General features: G+C 39.8%; 1 protein-coding gene across 4 annotated transcripts in view; it reads left to right on the forward strand.

Annotated features, from left to right (window-relative positions):
* The window catches only part of CDKAL1 (CDK5 regulatory subunit associated protein 1 like 1), a 708,317-nt gene that overhangs the window by 435,436 nt on the left and 255,984 nt on the right, over positions 1-16,897 (forward strand). For all 4 annotated transcript variants that reach the window (XM_032424786.1, XM_032424785.1, XM_032424783.1 and 1 more), the window contains one exon: positions 9,033-9,178. In XM_032424786.1, the coding sequence (XP_032280677.1) occupies positions 9,033-9,178 (146 nt within the window). The remainder of the gene's footprint in view (positions 1-9,032; positions 9,179-16,897) is intronic.

The raw sequence follows: 16,897 nt of genomic DNA on the forward strand, positions 1-16,897 counted from the left end.
TGGGATGCGTTAGGTTATGCCGTATGACAAAGGGTCTCGAAAAATGTCGGGGTCTTATAATGACAAAAATGTATTTCCTTGCTCATGTTAAATATCTGTCATGGATTGACTGAAGCTCTGCCCAGGGTGTCTCTGCTTCAGAACTTAGACTGTAGAAGAAGGGAAAAAAGAGAGCCATCGAGAACGCCTGGCTTGAAACCTTCTGCCCAGAAGTGGCACCTGTCATTTCTGCCCACGTTTCACTGGCCACCAAGTCACGCAGCTGCTCCTGAGTTCCCACAGGGAGGGGAAACCAGGATATTTGGCAAATAGCGACACAGTCTACCGCAGAAATAATAAAAATACCTGCATCTTGAGATGAGGGCACAGATGAGATTCGTACAAACTGCTCAGCAGAGCGCCCGGCATAGGCACCGTGCCCCTTCATAGGAGGACGCAATTCTGTATTTTCCACGCATATAAATGCAGAGGGGCTTACTGTCTTCTCTGCATCCCCAGTCTCAGAAACGTAGTTTGATGTTTAATGAATACTTGCGTAGCTGCGTTCTTCACCTACCAAGCAGTTCTGACCGAAGCAGTTAAAGCACTAGAACATTCTTTTTACTGTATGCCACCTAACACTTGAAACAAAAGTTCTCCAAAGTTAGCCTCATTTTGAATAATTAGACCATAAATAAATGAGTTAAATATTTAAAAATAAGTCTTTGTTTTTTTAAAAGATTTTATTTTTTTTAAAGATTTTATTTTATTTTATTTTATTTGACAGAGAGAGAGACAGCAAGAGAGGGAACACAAGCAGGGGGAGTGGGAGAGGGAGAAGCAGGCTTCCCACTGGGCAGAAAGCCCTATGCGGGGCTGGATCCCGGGACCCTGGGATCATGACCTGAGCTGAAGGCAGACACTTAAGGACCGAGCCACCCAGGCGCCCCTAAAAATAAGTCTTTAAATATTTAAAAATAAGTCTTTCTGGGGGCGCCTCGGTGGCTCAGTCAGTTAAGCATCTGCCTTTGGCTCAAATCATGATCCCTGAGTCCCGGGATTGAGCCCCACATGGGACTCCCTACTCAGCGGGGAGTCTACTTCTCCCTCTGCCCCTCCCCCTGCTTGTGCTCTCTCTCTGTCTCTCAAATAAATAAATAAAATCTTTAAAAAAAATAACATCTGCCTTTCCATTGTATTCCTTAATTATTTATATCAGGTTTGAGAGAAGCCAATAGAATTGTCTTCACTGAGTGCTTAGTCTAATTGGGATGCACTTTCCCCATTAAATTGATCAGGTATTGATTTGTTCTTTTAGTTGTTAGTAGACTCAATCTTTTTTTTTTTTAATAGAAAAAAGGCAACTATATGTATATTATACATTTGCTTTTTAGGGTATACCTGTTCATATTATATAGCATTTAAAACACAACAGATTTTACTGTGAATATTCCTCTGGTATTTTGTCTTAAAACTAATACAGTAAAATTGTCTTAATCGTGTGTGTTCAAGTTTCGTGAATTCTCATTTACACAGAGATTCATGTAACCATCACCACGGTCAGGATACAAACACTGTCTTTTGATTTCTTTGTGATAGCAGAGCAGAATCATAATTATAAAATAGAATAATGATAATATCAATTGAAAATAAATGTGTGTATAATTACAACTCTTAACATTCTGACATTAGTATTAATGTATATTTTTATCTTTGTAATGTAAAGTCTGATTATTGACTATGACACTTAGATGAAGTGGTAATGGTAGAGGAGCATTGAAGTCCTTTTAACATTTCTGTGAAGGCTAATTAGAACAGATATTTGTCTCAACTTCTTTTAACGCAAATACTGAATATGTTAACTCTTTGCAGTGTAGAAGTGAATTCCCTGTTATAATTAAGTTACAGATCAAATGTGAATTAGAATCTGTTCGCACTGTCTAATCCTCTTCACTTGGGACATAAGGATTGGGAATATTCTCTTCTTAGGCTCCCTCATTCACTTTCTGATGCTATTAAGTGATAATTTATTTTTAGATTGCTGAGTAAATGTAGGTGCTGGTAATTCACTTAGTGGCTGTTACAGGGTCATTAATGAAGTAACGGATGAAATAGGACTCTGGTCTCATTTTATCTTGACTTAACGTGACTTTTGGAGTGTCGAAGGTGACTCCAGAAATAGGATCTCCTAGCATACGGGCATCGCTGTTTGACCTTTAGCTAGAAGTCTTTATACGACTTACTGTAATATAACCATGTTGACTAATTAATTGGGTCATTCAGTCATTCATTCATTCAACTATAACTGAAGTATTTAAGGGCCAGGCATTAGCAAGGAAATTGGGAGATGCAGATAAGTAAGATCTATCGTTGGGGTGTGAGCATGTGCGGTAAAGTTACAGGACAGGAAAACCCGGGCTAACAGCAGCCTGTATGGGGCCCCCTGGCGTTGAGAGTAGAAAACACCCAAGTGCCTGCAAAGGAGGTACTTAGAATAACGTAAGCCTGCTACAGCAGGGGTGAGCTTTGAAATGAGCCAGGCACGGAAGGACAGATATTGTAGGGTTTCCCATAGATGAGGTGCCTAGAATAGTCACATTCATGGAGACAGAAACTAGTACGAAAGGCGGGGGGAAGAGGGGCATGGGGCGTTATGCGGCTTTATTGTTTAACAGGTACAGAGTTTCAGTTTGGGATGATGAAAAAGTTCTAGAGATGGATGGTGGTGATGGTTGCCCAACATTGTGCGGGTACTTAATGTCATCGAATCGTGTACTCAAAAATGGTCAAAATGGGAAATTTTATGTCATATATATTTTACCACAATAAAACAAAAAACAACGGGAACGAAAAAAATGATCATTTATAGGCCCCACCCCCAGTTCTTCTCTTTTTAAGAGAAGTTTTTTAAAAAGAATTTTTGTAACATCACCCCATCTTTTGTAGTATCTATTACAGCTTTTCCTAGTAAGATCCTGTATTTAACAGCTCATCTCTATTAGATTTATGACATTAGATTGTGTTGTTAAAGTCCGTAAGTATAGACCAAACCTGCTTTACTACCTTAATCAAGCTAATAATATTCAGAACATTTGACATACTTTTACATGAAGTGGCATATTTAATAAATTCTAAATTCCTATATTTTACTTAATTGAAAAAAATACCTATATACTTCAACATGGATGACCCTTGAGAACATTGTAAGTGAGAGCAGCCAGTTACAAAAGACTAATGATTCTGTTTATATGAAATGTGTGGAATAGGCAATTTATAGAGTTAGAAAGTAGACTGCTAGCTGTTTCAGGCTGGGGGAAAGGGGTTATGGAATGGGGATAATGGGAAGAGACTGCTAGTGGGTACAGGATTTGTTTTAGGGGGAATGAAAACATTCTAAAATTAGAATTTGGTGATGGTGCACCATCCTGTGAATATACTAAAAAGCATTTAATTGCATACTTTTTTTAATAGGTCAATGTGTGGTATTTGAATTATATCTCACATAAGCTCTTTACAATGCTTAAAGGTAATGGTGTAATTTGTCTTGTTTTAAAGTATCTTTTTGCTTCATCATATGTCTTAGTTTAGTTGAAAACATAGCATGGTGAAGGTTAGCATTTTAAGTATGCATATACTGGAGCGCCTGGGTGGCTCAGTCGTTAAGCGTCTCCCTTCAGCTCAGGTCATGATCCCAGGGTCCTGGGATCGAGCCCCGCACTGGGCTCCCTGCTCAGCGGGAAGCCTGCTTCTTCCTCTCCCATTCCCCCTCCTTGTGTTCCCTCTCTTGCTGTGTCTCTCTCTCTCAAATAAATAAATAAAATCTTAAAAAAATAAATAAATATGCATATACTTTCTAACAAAGGTATAATCTGAGAGGGCTTTTGGACAGATAACTGTCAAAATGAATGCACAGGCATCTGAATGCAAGTATTAATATATTTTACACACTCACACACTGAGTGACCTTGTTAAGCTGGTAGAATACATATTCAGACCCAGGTAGAATATGATTAATTTGATGACTGCAGAGCAACAAAAATTAAACTGAACATTCCTTTTAAAAATGTACCCATACAAGGACCTGGGTGGCTCAGTCAGTTGGGCATCCAACTCTTGGTTTTGGCTCAGGTCATGGTCTTGGGGTTGTCGGATTAAGCCCTACGTTAGGCTCTCCACTGAACATGGAGCCTGCTTGAGATTCTCTCTTTCTACCCCTTTCCTGCCCCCCCCCCCCCCCCATGCATGTACGGGCATTCTCTCTCTTTCAAAAATAAAATAAAAAATAAAAATGTACCCATACATAGAATTGCTTTTTTAAAATTAAGTCTGTTTTCTTCAACTCGTTAGATTTTCTTTGCTTTTTAAGTTCATAAAAAAATAACATTAAGATGATTACCGGTTCATGAAAGGAGAAGTCCATATAAAAGCACTGGATGGAAATACTGATTCGTGGATTTGGTTAGCCATTCTGTAGTCCCTGCCTATAAAGTGGTCATGTCTAGATGCTAAGCAGCCTTGATACATTCGCCCTTAAACTGTAAATGACCTTATATTAAAAGAGATACTGTTTCCATGCTAGTTGCTACCAGAGCTACACACACACACACACACACACACACACACGCAAGCACACACCCCTTGTGTGTACCTTTGCCAACTAGCATACTTGCCTAACTACTCAGACTCTCTCAACCAGCTCCGAGCTCAGGGTTGCTCATGGCTGCCATTCTTTTGTTAGCCACATTTTGAACTAAGGGCTCCTTTTTTCTTCAGTTAACCAGGACCCCACATGTCATTTATAAATTACTTGCATGAGAAAGTACATTGTGATTCCAATATAAAGCTGCAGCAGACTTTTAGAAATATAACCCATGGGGGAGGTAGCTACCAATGAAGTGTCTGATTTTTACTTTGTATTTACCTATATATTAACCTGTGATTTTTCACTTCCAAAAATTAAGGCAGGCCAATCATGTTTGTTCACCTGCTTGAATATGTGTTAACCTGCCTTAGTCAAACTGAACTGTTACTAATTGAAAATTTGTCTTCCTTTCAAATAGCACTTATATTTTAAATCTCTTTGTATGTATGTTTGTGTGGTTGTAACCCAGATATATGTATGGTTTGGTGGTATACTTAGTACAGTACTAGCCATTGTGGGGATCCAGCGAGAGGAGTAAACCATATTCCCTGCTCCTGTCGAGCCTCTGTCTTGGAGATTGAGCCTCATGTTGCAAGGCAGAACCAAGAATGCACTCGGTGATTGCAGCTACATTGGGGAGGGTATGTGCTGTGGTGAGCGCTGTGAATTGTGCAAGACTGTTGAATCACAGACCTGTACCCCTGAAACAAATAATACATTATATGTTAATAAAAAAGAAGATAGTAGGAAGGGGAAAATGAAGGGGGGGAAATTGGAGGGGGAGACGAACCATGAGAGACTATGGACTCTGAAAAACAATCTGAGGGTTCTAGAGGGGAGGGGGGTGGGAGGATGGGTTAGCCTGGTGATGGGTATTAAAGAGGGCACGTCCTGCATGGAGCACTGGGTGTTATGCACAAACAATGAATCATGGAACACTACATCAAAAACTAATGATGTAATGTATGGGGATTAACATAACATAATAAAATAAAATTAAAAAAAAAAAAGAAAGAAGAATGCACTCGGATAACACCAGGAACAGTTGCTGAGGAATCAGAGAGGAAGTAATCTCTGACACCAGAGAACCTGTAACTAGAAGCTAAACCTTTATTAAAAATAAAAGAATTTTGAAGGATGAAGAAACCAAAAGGTCTTTAGCCAACATGTTGAGCTCTCAAGAAGAGGAATAGAACTAAAAACAGAACCAAAAGTATGTGCTTTGTCTCTTTGGGGCACATTAATCTATGTTAAGTCATAACTCCTTTAGTAGGAGAAATACAGACTTTAATTAAGGGGCCAGATTATTTTTATTTTGTTTCTGGTGCCTACCATTCTAAAATTGCAAAGTCTCTAGTATGAAGCTGAAGGTCATTACTAGTGGTAAGTCTTATTTGAGAGCCAAAGGGAAAACCCACCAAATTTATCCTACTTGTTTGCTATTAAATTTTAATTTATAAATTGTCATACTGTAACAGGGCAGTACTTCATCCAATGCAGTATCCTGCATGTAGTAGTAGTAGTAGTAGCAGCAGCAGCAGCAGCAGCAGCATAGTAGTAGTATAGTAGTAGTAGTATAGTAGTAGTGTAGTAGCAGTAGTAGTATAGTAGTAGTATAGTAGTAGTAGTATAGTAGTAGTAGTGTAGTAGTAGTAGTATAGTAGTAGTGTAGTCATAGTAGTAGTATAGTAGTAGTATAGTATAGTAGTATAGTAGTAGTAGTGTAGTAGTGTAGTAGTAGTAGTATAGTAGTAGTAGTGTAGTAGTAGTGTAGTAGTAGTAGTATAGTAGTAGTGTAGTAGTTGTATAGTAGTCGTATAGTAGTAGTACAGTATAGTAGTATAGTAGTAGTATAGTAGTAGTAGTATAGTAGTAGTATAGTAGTAGTAGTATAGTAGTAGTATAGTAGTAGTAGTGTAGTAGTGTAGTAGTAGTAGTATAGTAGTAGTATAGTAGCAGTATAGTAGTAGTAGTAGTAGTAGTACTAGTAGTAGTAGTAGGCAGCCGCCCTCAGGGTTTCCGGGAGAAACTGCATTCCCCTTCCTGGCCCAGGGTCCTGGTTGCTGGGAACCCCATTCCAGTCTGTTGTATGAAAATTAGCACAAGTTAACTCTCCTTCACTTACTAACTGAGGGAACTAGCTCATTGCAAAGCTGTTCTTTTTAGGTTCCCTTAGGTTCCCATTAATCTGTATGAACACGTGTGACCATGAACTTCAGATACTTTGCAAGGAAGAAGAATATTGGATAACTTGTCTATTGAGGGCTTACAGATGAGCACATACGGAATTATTTTATCTTCCCTATAGCCCAGTAGCCCTAGGAGGTGAGTACTACCACTGTCTAGGTTTCACAGATAAGGAAACCAAGGCACAGAGGTGGAGTGTGGGATTTCATTTCCCAGACTGTGTTTTTTGCTAAGGGGTCATCTTTTATCACCGTAGGTATGTTGAAAGTTAGCGAATGCAGAGTCCTGCCCCTTTAGAAAACAAGGACTTTTTTTACACTGTTTGTGAATCCTGATATTCAGGCATGAAAGCCCTGAAAGGTACAGAAGCATAGCGGAAAGCCAGCATATTTACTATCGGGTATGTAATGCTAAGTGTTGCCTCGCACAGCCTCAGACAGAGTGGTTTAACGCCTACCGTGTAAGGGTAGGAAGAGCCTCCCGGCTAAAAGCCCAGCCAAGAAATGTAACAGTTTTGTGAACAGATAATACGTTAACCGGTTATTTTTCTATTAAATAAGAAACTCTTCAACTCCAGGCTAATGGGTATGTCTATATGTATCTATCTGTCCATATATATATATATATATACATATATATATATATACACCTATATATATATAAAATAAGGTATATATACGTATTAATTTCTAATAAAGTATGGATAAAACATATCCATGAGTAATATTATTGGGCTATTGAATTTCTTAGTCCGAAGGGATTTTTTAAAACAACTAAGGCGCTATTGAGAAGGTGACAGATCTGAGTTAATTGCTCTTTTCTTCCCTGTGCCCTCATGGTCGCAGTGGGTAGAAAGAAAGTGGAGACACGCAGGGCGTGGTTGGTCCATATGCGTGACTGACCCCTGAATAACTAGGAGGTGACTCTTCAGAATTAGCTGGCTCTCTGACTCCACATAAGATCCTCAAAATACTGTTTTAAGGATGAAAATGAAGTAACAGATGTGAAAACATGGTCCTTTAAAAACCAAAAATCACTAGTCACATGCAAGTTACCCCAGAGCAGCTCCTTTCTCAACACTCTTACTTTTGGTCTCTTTGTAGGCATCCTCTCCCTGCCACCATCCCCCTTCTCTTTCCCTCCTCTCCTCTCCTCCCCCTTCCCCAGCCCTCCAGTGGGTGAGCCTGGAGCGGGGCAGCAGAGAAGGGCTAAATCAGTCTGTTTTCTTACTGCTTTCATAAATGCTCATGTTACCACAGCTCTCCTTCTGTTGTTCTTCTCCCTGCCAGCCTTTGTATGCTCTGAGGAATTTTATAAAACACCCTCTGGTTTGTCTCACTCCGGTTTGCTCTGACTTGACCAGCTGCGTTCCTCTTGCTGTTCTTCCGTTCTTCCCTCTTCCACATCTGGATGTCAGCAGGTGACCTGTGGCCAACAGGCTGCTTCGGTGTGTGACGCTGTCTCTTTTGCATCGTAGATGCTCAAAAAATACGTGTTCACTGACTAGCTGAGAAAGAAACAGGTTATACATTCCTTCTCCTTCGGTATTTAAAAAAAAAAAAAAAGGTGTTGGGACTCCTGGGTGGCTCAGTCGGTTAAGCGTCTGCCTTCAGCTCAGGTCGTGATCCCAGGGTCCCGGGATCGAGCCCCGCATCGGGCTCACTGCTCAGCGGGGAGCCTGCTTCTCGCTCTCCCACTCCCCCTGCTTGTGTTCCCTCTCTCGCCGTGTCTCTCTCTGTCAAGTAAATAAAATCTTTTTTTTTTTTTTTAAGTGTTCACTGGCCTTAAGTCTGGAGATTTTATTCAAGTACACAGGATTATAGAGCCTTAACTGTTTAACTATTGCTGTTTCTCCTGCTAACTAACGTAGCGAGGCAGAATATAAAACTGCCTCGGGAGTTTTAAAAGGGAGGAGTGGTGTTTATTTTGAAGTACTCAAAAATCTTGCTCTTTAGGCATTCCATGAGTTTACCTTCGTTTTGTCACCTAAGAGAGACGACGAGCATGAGGAAATAAGTCTTGTGTGGAATCCTCCGAAAGTCATGTTGAATTTCCAAACGTCATCATAGAGTATTACCTGTTAATGTTTGCTCGAAGAGCCCGGCTGATGGGTCTGTTTTCAGCTATGTTTGTTTGCTTGCCCCTGTGGGTGTTGATCTGAAGGAAACCATTACCTAATTCCTTAAAATGATTAATGTTTTCTCCTTCCATTTTTTTTTTAAAGGAAATGGCAAAAATCCTTAATCATCCCCGAGTCTATGCCTTTCTGCACATCCCGGTCCAGTCTGCCTCTGACACTGTCCTCATGGAAATGAAACGAGAATACTGCGTAGCTGACTTCAAAAGAGTAGTGGATTTTCTGAAAGAGAAGTAAGTCTGTTAATACTTAAGAAAATAACCATTCCTTTTTTTCTTACAAAAGCATGTGGCAAAAATGCACTTATTGTAGCCACAATTAAAGGTACCAGAGAGAAGCGAGAGTTTTGAAGCTTTCTGGGCCTTTAAGTTTCCTTAGGGACCCTTGATGTGGTTTCTTCTTATATCTACCTCGCATCTGTGCACGACACACCATTAATCTGTGTAAGATTGCCAGTCTCTGTAAGGTAGTGTGCATTGTGATCATTTTTATACCTGACCTAGTAGATGAAAACAGCTTTGGTTTTGCTTAAATCCCCTTTAATGTGGCTTCTTGAGGTGGTGAGCTGGTTCTGATGTGGACATAGGCCAAATCATGTCACTACAAAATAGTTAATTTTCTACCAAGTAGCATGTTTTGAAGAGTATTTGGAACATCTTTGCTTTTACACGCTTATCCCTGAAGATTACTTGAAGAATTGTGATTTATAAGGAGGTTTTAGGATTCTGTTTTTTAAGGTTGAAATTGCTGTTGACCAAAATTAAGGCGTATTTACACAATCTTAGACATGAATGATCATTTTGTTTCCACAGAAAACACTTGCAGCCCATAATTATATTCTTCAAAATCCTACTTCTCATCATCACCAAACATTGACTGCCTTCTGTGATTATACAAGGCAGGAAATAGTAGGGCTGGCCAAGGTCATACAAAACCTTCTCAAGTCTAGGGCACTGTTCTCCCCTTTGGGGATATGTCATTTATCTTGGCATATTTGTGGCATGGGTCTGCCTACTTCCCATAATTTTTTTCCATAATTTTTTTCCTCTGTTGTTTTTCTTAATTAAGTTATAACTTTTTATTTCCATCTTCTTGTTTATAATTATGTACCTTTGTACCATGTCAAAGTGCTACATGGATATGATTGCTTTATACAAATTGTAAGCAATTATTTTTTCCACCTTCAATTAGTGACTTATCCTGACTACATAGAAATCTTTTAAAATCTTTTTCTTCTATTTACTTTCTCCTTCCTTCCTCATCTTTCCTGTATGTCTTTCTAATTTTTTTTTTCACCTCTAGGCATTTCTTGATTATCCTAACCACTAGAAATAAAGACATTTGTGTGCAGTCAAACAAACACAGCTAATTGTTCAAATATTCAAATCAGTGAATAGAAGGCATATTTATTCTAGGATTTCATAATTATAATCATTAAGTATATACAGTCTTCAAAGCAGAAAACAGAATAATGACAGATCTCTACCATCTATAATACTTTCTGCTCTTAAAGAAAACTGAGGTCAAGGCTAAAGAATAAGAATTTTTATGTTAGATGTCTATTAAGTTGCCCGGTATCCCTCCTTTGCATTTATTCTAGCTTATTGTAGGTAAACTTGTCTCATGTGAGAGAGTTCTTTTGGGCACGTTGGCACTGGTGAATGGAATGTTTTTCAAAATTGCAAACATATTGTTGCACCTGTGAAATTTCTTGCCTCTTGCTTATAACTAGGGCAGTAGCAAATAATGTGCACAATTCATACCTGTTGCACAAGATTTTGCCAAGTGTAGACATGCATCCTGTTGTGCAGAATAGACTAGAACACTTTCCAAGTGCTTTGTTGCATTAATGTGATTCAATGAGGTAAGGAATCAACACCTCTCTTTCTCCTCCACTTGGGTGAGTGCTGACTTAGTTGTTTGGGGGAATTACTGTGGCTACCTAACTGGGCAACAATTTCACAATAAGTTCTAGCCTTTTATGTTGTTCCAAAGGTGGACCTTTTAAATCTGTTGCATCTTGAACAGTTTCAACAGCATCCATGAGGTAGAGAGAGGTCAAAAGATGATCACATCCAAGTGTTAGAGAATAGTCTCTTGCCTTTATTCATGGGTTAAACTTATTGTCCTTTCTTTGGATTCTGAGTTACCCTGAGGCATCTGTGTAGCTTTTCTAGAACTATTCTACTGTCTGGAGGATCCCGGAACCAAGTACTGTACCCGAGGATCTCCAATATTTCCAGCACTGGAAATACCAGGGATCCCTGGAAGGACATTGGAGATCTCTGGAGAAGACACCCCATCCCATAACCCGTCCATCCACAATGTCAGTTTCAAGTGGTATGATTCACTGGCGTGGTAGAGTATGAGTCTAGATAGCATCTCTAAGCATCTGTAACTCTTTATTGGCTATGCACAGTGAGGGCGAAAGCAGCCTCGGTATACAATTCCATACTTAGATTATAACTTACAGGATGTATTGGAAAAATGTAGAAGGCAGACAACATGATATTCCTGATAAAAGTTACAGGGACTCTTTGGAAAGCAAGAAGAAATTAAATTATGACTACCAATAAGGTGATCCTTGCATGGTTTTAGAGAGCTCATCAGAACCGTAAAGTTCTATCTTTTGTCCAGTCTGTCCTGTTGCTTGTAGGAATAGTACAGTGCTCGCTCGCTTGCTCACCCAGCGCAGACAGTATAACCCACCTTTGCTCTTCAGGGAAAAGGGTTCCTGTCCTTTCGGGGAAGTCCACCCATTCAGGGAGGAATTTCCAACTGCAACAAACATTGAGAAATAAATGAAGTCTTTTTAGCAGGCTTCCGCTCTCATAGTTTGCTTACTTTTCCTATAAAAAAACGGCACAGCTTTATGCCAAATAGATTAGCACTTATAGGAAACACCAAAGTTTCAGAGATTTCTATAATAGAACCGCTAGTCTGGATAACTGATCCAGCACAAAGTTGTTTTGGCCAGCGTTTTATCAAAATTCAGTAAAATACTGTCTTTTTTAGAAAGAGGGCCTTATACCGTCATTTTGCTTTTGTGCGTTCGTAAGTCGACCCTGATTTCAAATGGTTTATTTGGTGCTCTCCTCTTATATCTGCTTTTTAAGCTCCTGTACTAATGTCTTGTTTCCTCTGAAGCTTTTGAAGCCTTTTTCTTTTTTCCTAATGAGCCTTTAACAACTAAGAATCTTGATTTTTTTTTTTCCCTTCACCAATAGGAGACTTATATATTCATGTTATGAATTAGGGATGGGGCATTTCCTAACCCGTTGCACCGAAAAATCCAATTTTGAAAACAACCTATCGCATTGAACACTGACCTCCAAACTGCGCTGCAGGCTTTTAAACTACGAATTCAGCGATGTTCGTGATGCCGTATCTCTGAGACAGTGGAGGTGAAACCTTTTTAATTAATTTTCTTTACAGTTGAAACTGGCCCATGTTTTAGCTGGGAGCAACAGAAGTTTACTTACGAGCCAACCTGAGGTTGATTCATTATTCTCTTCAGTTGTTCAAAAGTTGGCAGCGATTACCATACCAGCAGCTGGATTGAAGATAACCTAGCGGTGCTGGCCCATGCTGGGGCATATGGGAATTTATTAACTCACGCAACCTTTGCAAAGAAAAGTGTCTGAATTACTTAACATACTCATTTAAAACAGCTGGTCATGAGCAGACAATCATATGACTTAAATTATTCTATTCCGATTGATTAATCCAGTTGGAAAATTAACTAAGTTGATGTTTTCATTATGAACAGAGAAGATGGTTTCTTGAACTGTATACTGTAAGCGGCAGGGATACGGAAGGAAGCCACCTTTGCAAAGGGGCATTTCTGGTTTCAGGAAGATTTTTAATCAATACCTCATAAGAGTGACTACTTTTATTGATTATCCCTGAACTGGTTTTTCTGTTATCTTTTTAAGCTATTAGTGGGATTTTTAAAAAAAGCATGAAACTTGAATTGTTTATTTTTATTTTTTCATGTGATTTTGAAAGAGTTACTTTCCAATGAGAGGATTTTTCACTTTGCTGTTTTGAGGGTGATATAATTACGGTTCCTAGGGCCTTGGGACCTTGGCCGTAGACTTTAATTGGGCCCTCCTCATTTGAGCAGCATTGAATTTACAGTCACTCCCCAGCATAAAACCATACATTCACATAAATTCAAAAAATGACAACGTGCAGAGTTGTTCTCTCAGGCATATGTTCTCATGTTAAGTAAAAGAAACTCTGAGTCCTCAAATTCACACATTAAAGTGTGAAAGAACTACGTAAGAATGTCCTCTTGATAGATACATTTTAAGACATGAAACAGTTTATATATTAAAAGATCTATTTGTTTTCAGAGATTATTTTGTTGGAAGTCCAGTGGCCTTTTGGTTTATGCTAACCAGACCTTAAACTTGGGAGACAAGATCCATCCCCCTCACTCGATAAATACATTTTGAATGAACTAATGACCAGTTATGTTTTTACCTGCAGGTTGCATAGATCTTAAGTTATGCCTTACGGTGGCATCTTTGTGTGGACTTCCAGTGCCATAATATTATCCATCTCAGAATTTGCCATTATCATCTGTCAGCGTGCTGTGTAATTCTGGATTAATTTGTCACATTGCCTACAGAATATTAACCCTTGAGCATCATGATATCCATGCACACCCCCAAGCTTCCTGCACCCAGAGATTGCCCCCGTGAAACGCCACAACCAATAACTAAGGAGCACTCGGGGGAAGGGAACCTTTTAGCGGGGAGAACTCGCTGGAGGGGAGCTGGCAGCCTTGCAGAGAAGTTCTGTCCTCCGATCTCTCCACTGTATACTCAGGCAGTGAAGGGGCACAAGGGCCCAAAGTCGGGGAGATGGCTTTGGCAGGGTGATTTCTGTCAGTGAGTCCCAGAGTTACCTTGTACCGCCCAGCCTATCCTGTGACCTACTTTTCCAGTCTGTCGGGGGTGGGGGATGGGGAATGCTAACTCATTAACATCCTGAGTTCTTTTTCTTCTTTTTATGAGTTTCCAGTCATCCACATGTCCGTACTGGAACACAATCTGATAAAAGACCAAATTGTGCTAAATTTGTATTTTATTCCATCTTTTATATCTAGTTTTATTCCTAGTGGCTTGGAAACACAAGCAACAGTTGTCAGAACAGAAGAAAAGAAATTGCAAAAACAAAACAAAAAAATGATTGGCGAGGATTAGGTAATTAAGTTTCTTTCCAGATGCGTTCCCAGATGTGTTTCTGTTCACTGAATAACCACCTCCCAGATAATTTAGGCAAAATACTTCCCTCAAAGTTGTTTTCTGGCTTTATCTCATCATTTCTAATATCTTTAACTAGGTTGTTATTTTGGGTGTCCCTAAGGCCTTGCTCACTATTTTATCTCTTGTCAGATATCTTTCTGAAGTAGTGACGTTCTCTTCTCTTTCTCTGTCTCCCTTGTTACTTCTACATTTATTTGAAGAAAATGAACGTGCATCATTTGAGCAGTTATGTAGCAAGAAAAACCATTCACTTTTTCTTTTTTACCATGGTATTATATTTATATTTGGAAGATACTGACATCCTGTGCTAAACACCATATTATTTTGGGATTACCCTAAATGCGATTCATTGGCTTGAAGGTAATTACATTTTCTATTGATTTAGCTTTACGTTTTCTGTCTAGCCCGGTCAAGAGAGAAATCTCATCATTCCTAATCTCTTTCTACCTTATATCTTTCCTTTATGATACGATTGTGTTATTCCCTTCAGAAACAGAGAAGCTACCTTCCCTTAATCCTTTGTGCATTTTCTCTACATCTTATTGTAAACATAGGGTCAAATCACATATTGTGAAATCATATACTGATAGTAAGTGTTCTCCTTTCATTGATAGAGTGCTTTTCATATTCCACAGGGCTCATGTATTATGTCATGATGTTGTCGCAGAAACCCAGCCAAATATGTAGGATAGGTATTTTTAATCTGTACTTTTTAAAGTGAACATCAGGGTTCACACTGGTTAAAAAGACTTGGTGAGAGCCCACAGTGATTTAATGCATAATAGAACTAGATCCTCGGTTTCTGCTGTGTAGCACTCTTCCTACTGATTCTAATAATATGGATTTAATCACTGTTTTTTTTATCGGTTTTGTGCACAGCACCGTAATAATGCAATAATACCAGTACCAGTAGTAATATTTAATATGGTAATAGTAATAAAACCAGTAGCTAATATTTTTAGGTTTTACTTTTGTGCCCAGCACCGCTATGAGGACAGTGGTGTCGGGTAGTTTATTCAGTCCTGAAGTTCCAAGGGTGTTAAGGAATTTTCCCACGGTCAGGTGGTCAGTGATGGAACCTTGGTGAAAACTGAGGCCTTGTGATTTCTGAGCCAGAACTCAGTCATCATGCTGTACCCTTGTTCCAGTCTAAGGCCTGTCACTCTAGCGATGGAGACAGTGAGGTGGACTCAACAAGTACTGGTGAGGTAAAGTACAGTGTGTGCTGAGGAGGGAGGGCGAGGAAGGTATCCATGAGTGTCAAGGATGGCTTTTGCTATTTTATCCCAAGATGTAGTAGAAGATGGTGTGGTTAACCAAGAGGGGAAATGAGAAGAAGGAGGAACTTGAGTAGAAGACATGAGTTTGGTTTGGGACATACTGAATTTGAAATGCAGTTTAAAGTAGAAATGAATTTGAAAAGAAAATCTAGGCGAGAGCCCCTGCGGGCTGTACAAAATACAGGCCAAGAGCCCAGGAGGGGGATGGGGAGCTAGAGCTAAATGTTTGGGAGTAATTAGCTTTTAAGTGGTAGATGAGGCCGTGGGTGATGAGATCATCCAGGAGCTAGAAAATGGCAGGCTAGGAACAGGGACCAGGGGACACCAGTATCTGCGGTATAGTAAAGGTGAGAGGATCCTGTGACAGGTTGAAAGGGTGGGGTCAGGCCAGGGTCGGAGCAGACACAGGAGGAAATGACACCACGGAAGCCAAGGGACATAGCAGTTTTAGGAAAATGAAACTGGTAAGGGTCAGCTGTCGACTAGAGTTGCCTCTTGTGAGCGGACACTAGCCCGGGAGCTCTGGAGGGGAAACAAAGTATCTTTAGGTTGTTGTCCCAATGCCGTAAGTGTTGAGGAGCTGCTGAGATACAGTATCGTCTCCTGCCCGAGCGGTCCTTGTGGTCCTCTGTTGACTGCCTTCCCGGTTCCCAGCACAGTGCTCACTTTGTCCTCTTCCGCCCCGTTTGCTGTCCTATTGCCACCCAGCATCCGGGGGCAGGAGAGCAGGAAGCAGGCACACCGTATTCATCCAGCGAGCGGCATGCACCCTGGAACCAGTGAGATTAAGGCTTAGAGTAATATTTCTCAGTCTGGTTTAATTAAAGTTCTCTCTTCATAAACAAGAAAATGCCCTGCTCTTTGCAGGGAAACCGATATATTCCCTTTAGTAGAACGTCATCCTCTGCATTCGTAGAGATTCTCTGTTCTGGGAACTGCTGGCTAATAGCTAACAGTGATTGTAAGGCAGTATTTATTGAGTGTATAATATGTTGGAAGCAATGTGGTAAGTACTTTATGTAGATTAGCTCATTTAATTTTCACAGTGGCTCACAACAGATAGAAAATATTATTACCCCATTTGACAGGTGAGCAACTTAAGGCACACAGTGACTTTGCCCAAAGTTACTGTGCTAATAACTTGTAGAATTCAGACTCACATGCCAGCCTGTGAACCTCCAAACTTTTTTTCATTGCTACTATGGCATCTAGCCTTTCCAGGCTTATTAGAAATGTTAGGAATGATCATAATTTTCTAATTAAGGATTGTACTATATTATTAGAAAATTTTAAATTATACATACCTTCTTCCAAAAATTTACTCTTTCTGTAGTCAGTATCCCCTCCTTTTTGCTTTCACTCCCCATCCAGGTGGAAAGTCACTAATCAAGGGGAT

The sequence above is a fragment of the Phoca vitulina genome, unplaced genomic scaffold (genome assembly GCF_004348235.1).
Source record: "Phoca vitulina isolate PV1807 unplaced genomic scaffold, GSC_HSeal_1.0 scaffold31, whole genome shotgun sequence".
In the NCBI taxonomy this organism is placed as follows: domain Eukaryota; kingdom Metazoa; phylum Chordata; class Mammalia; order Carnivora; family Phocidae; genus Phoca; species Phoca vitulina.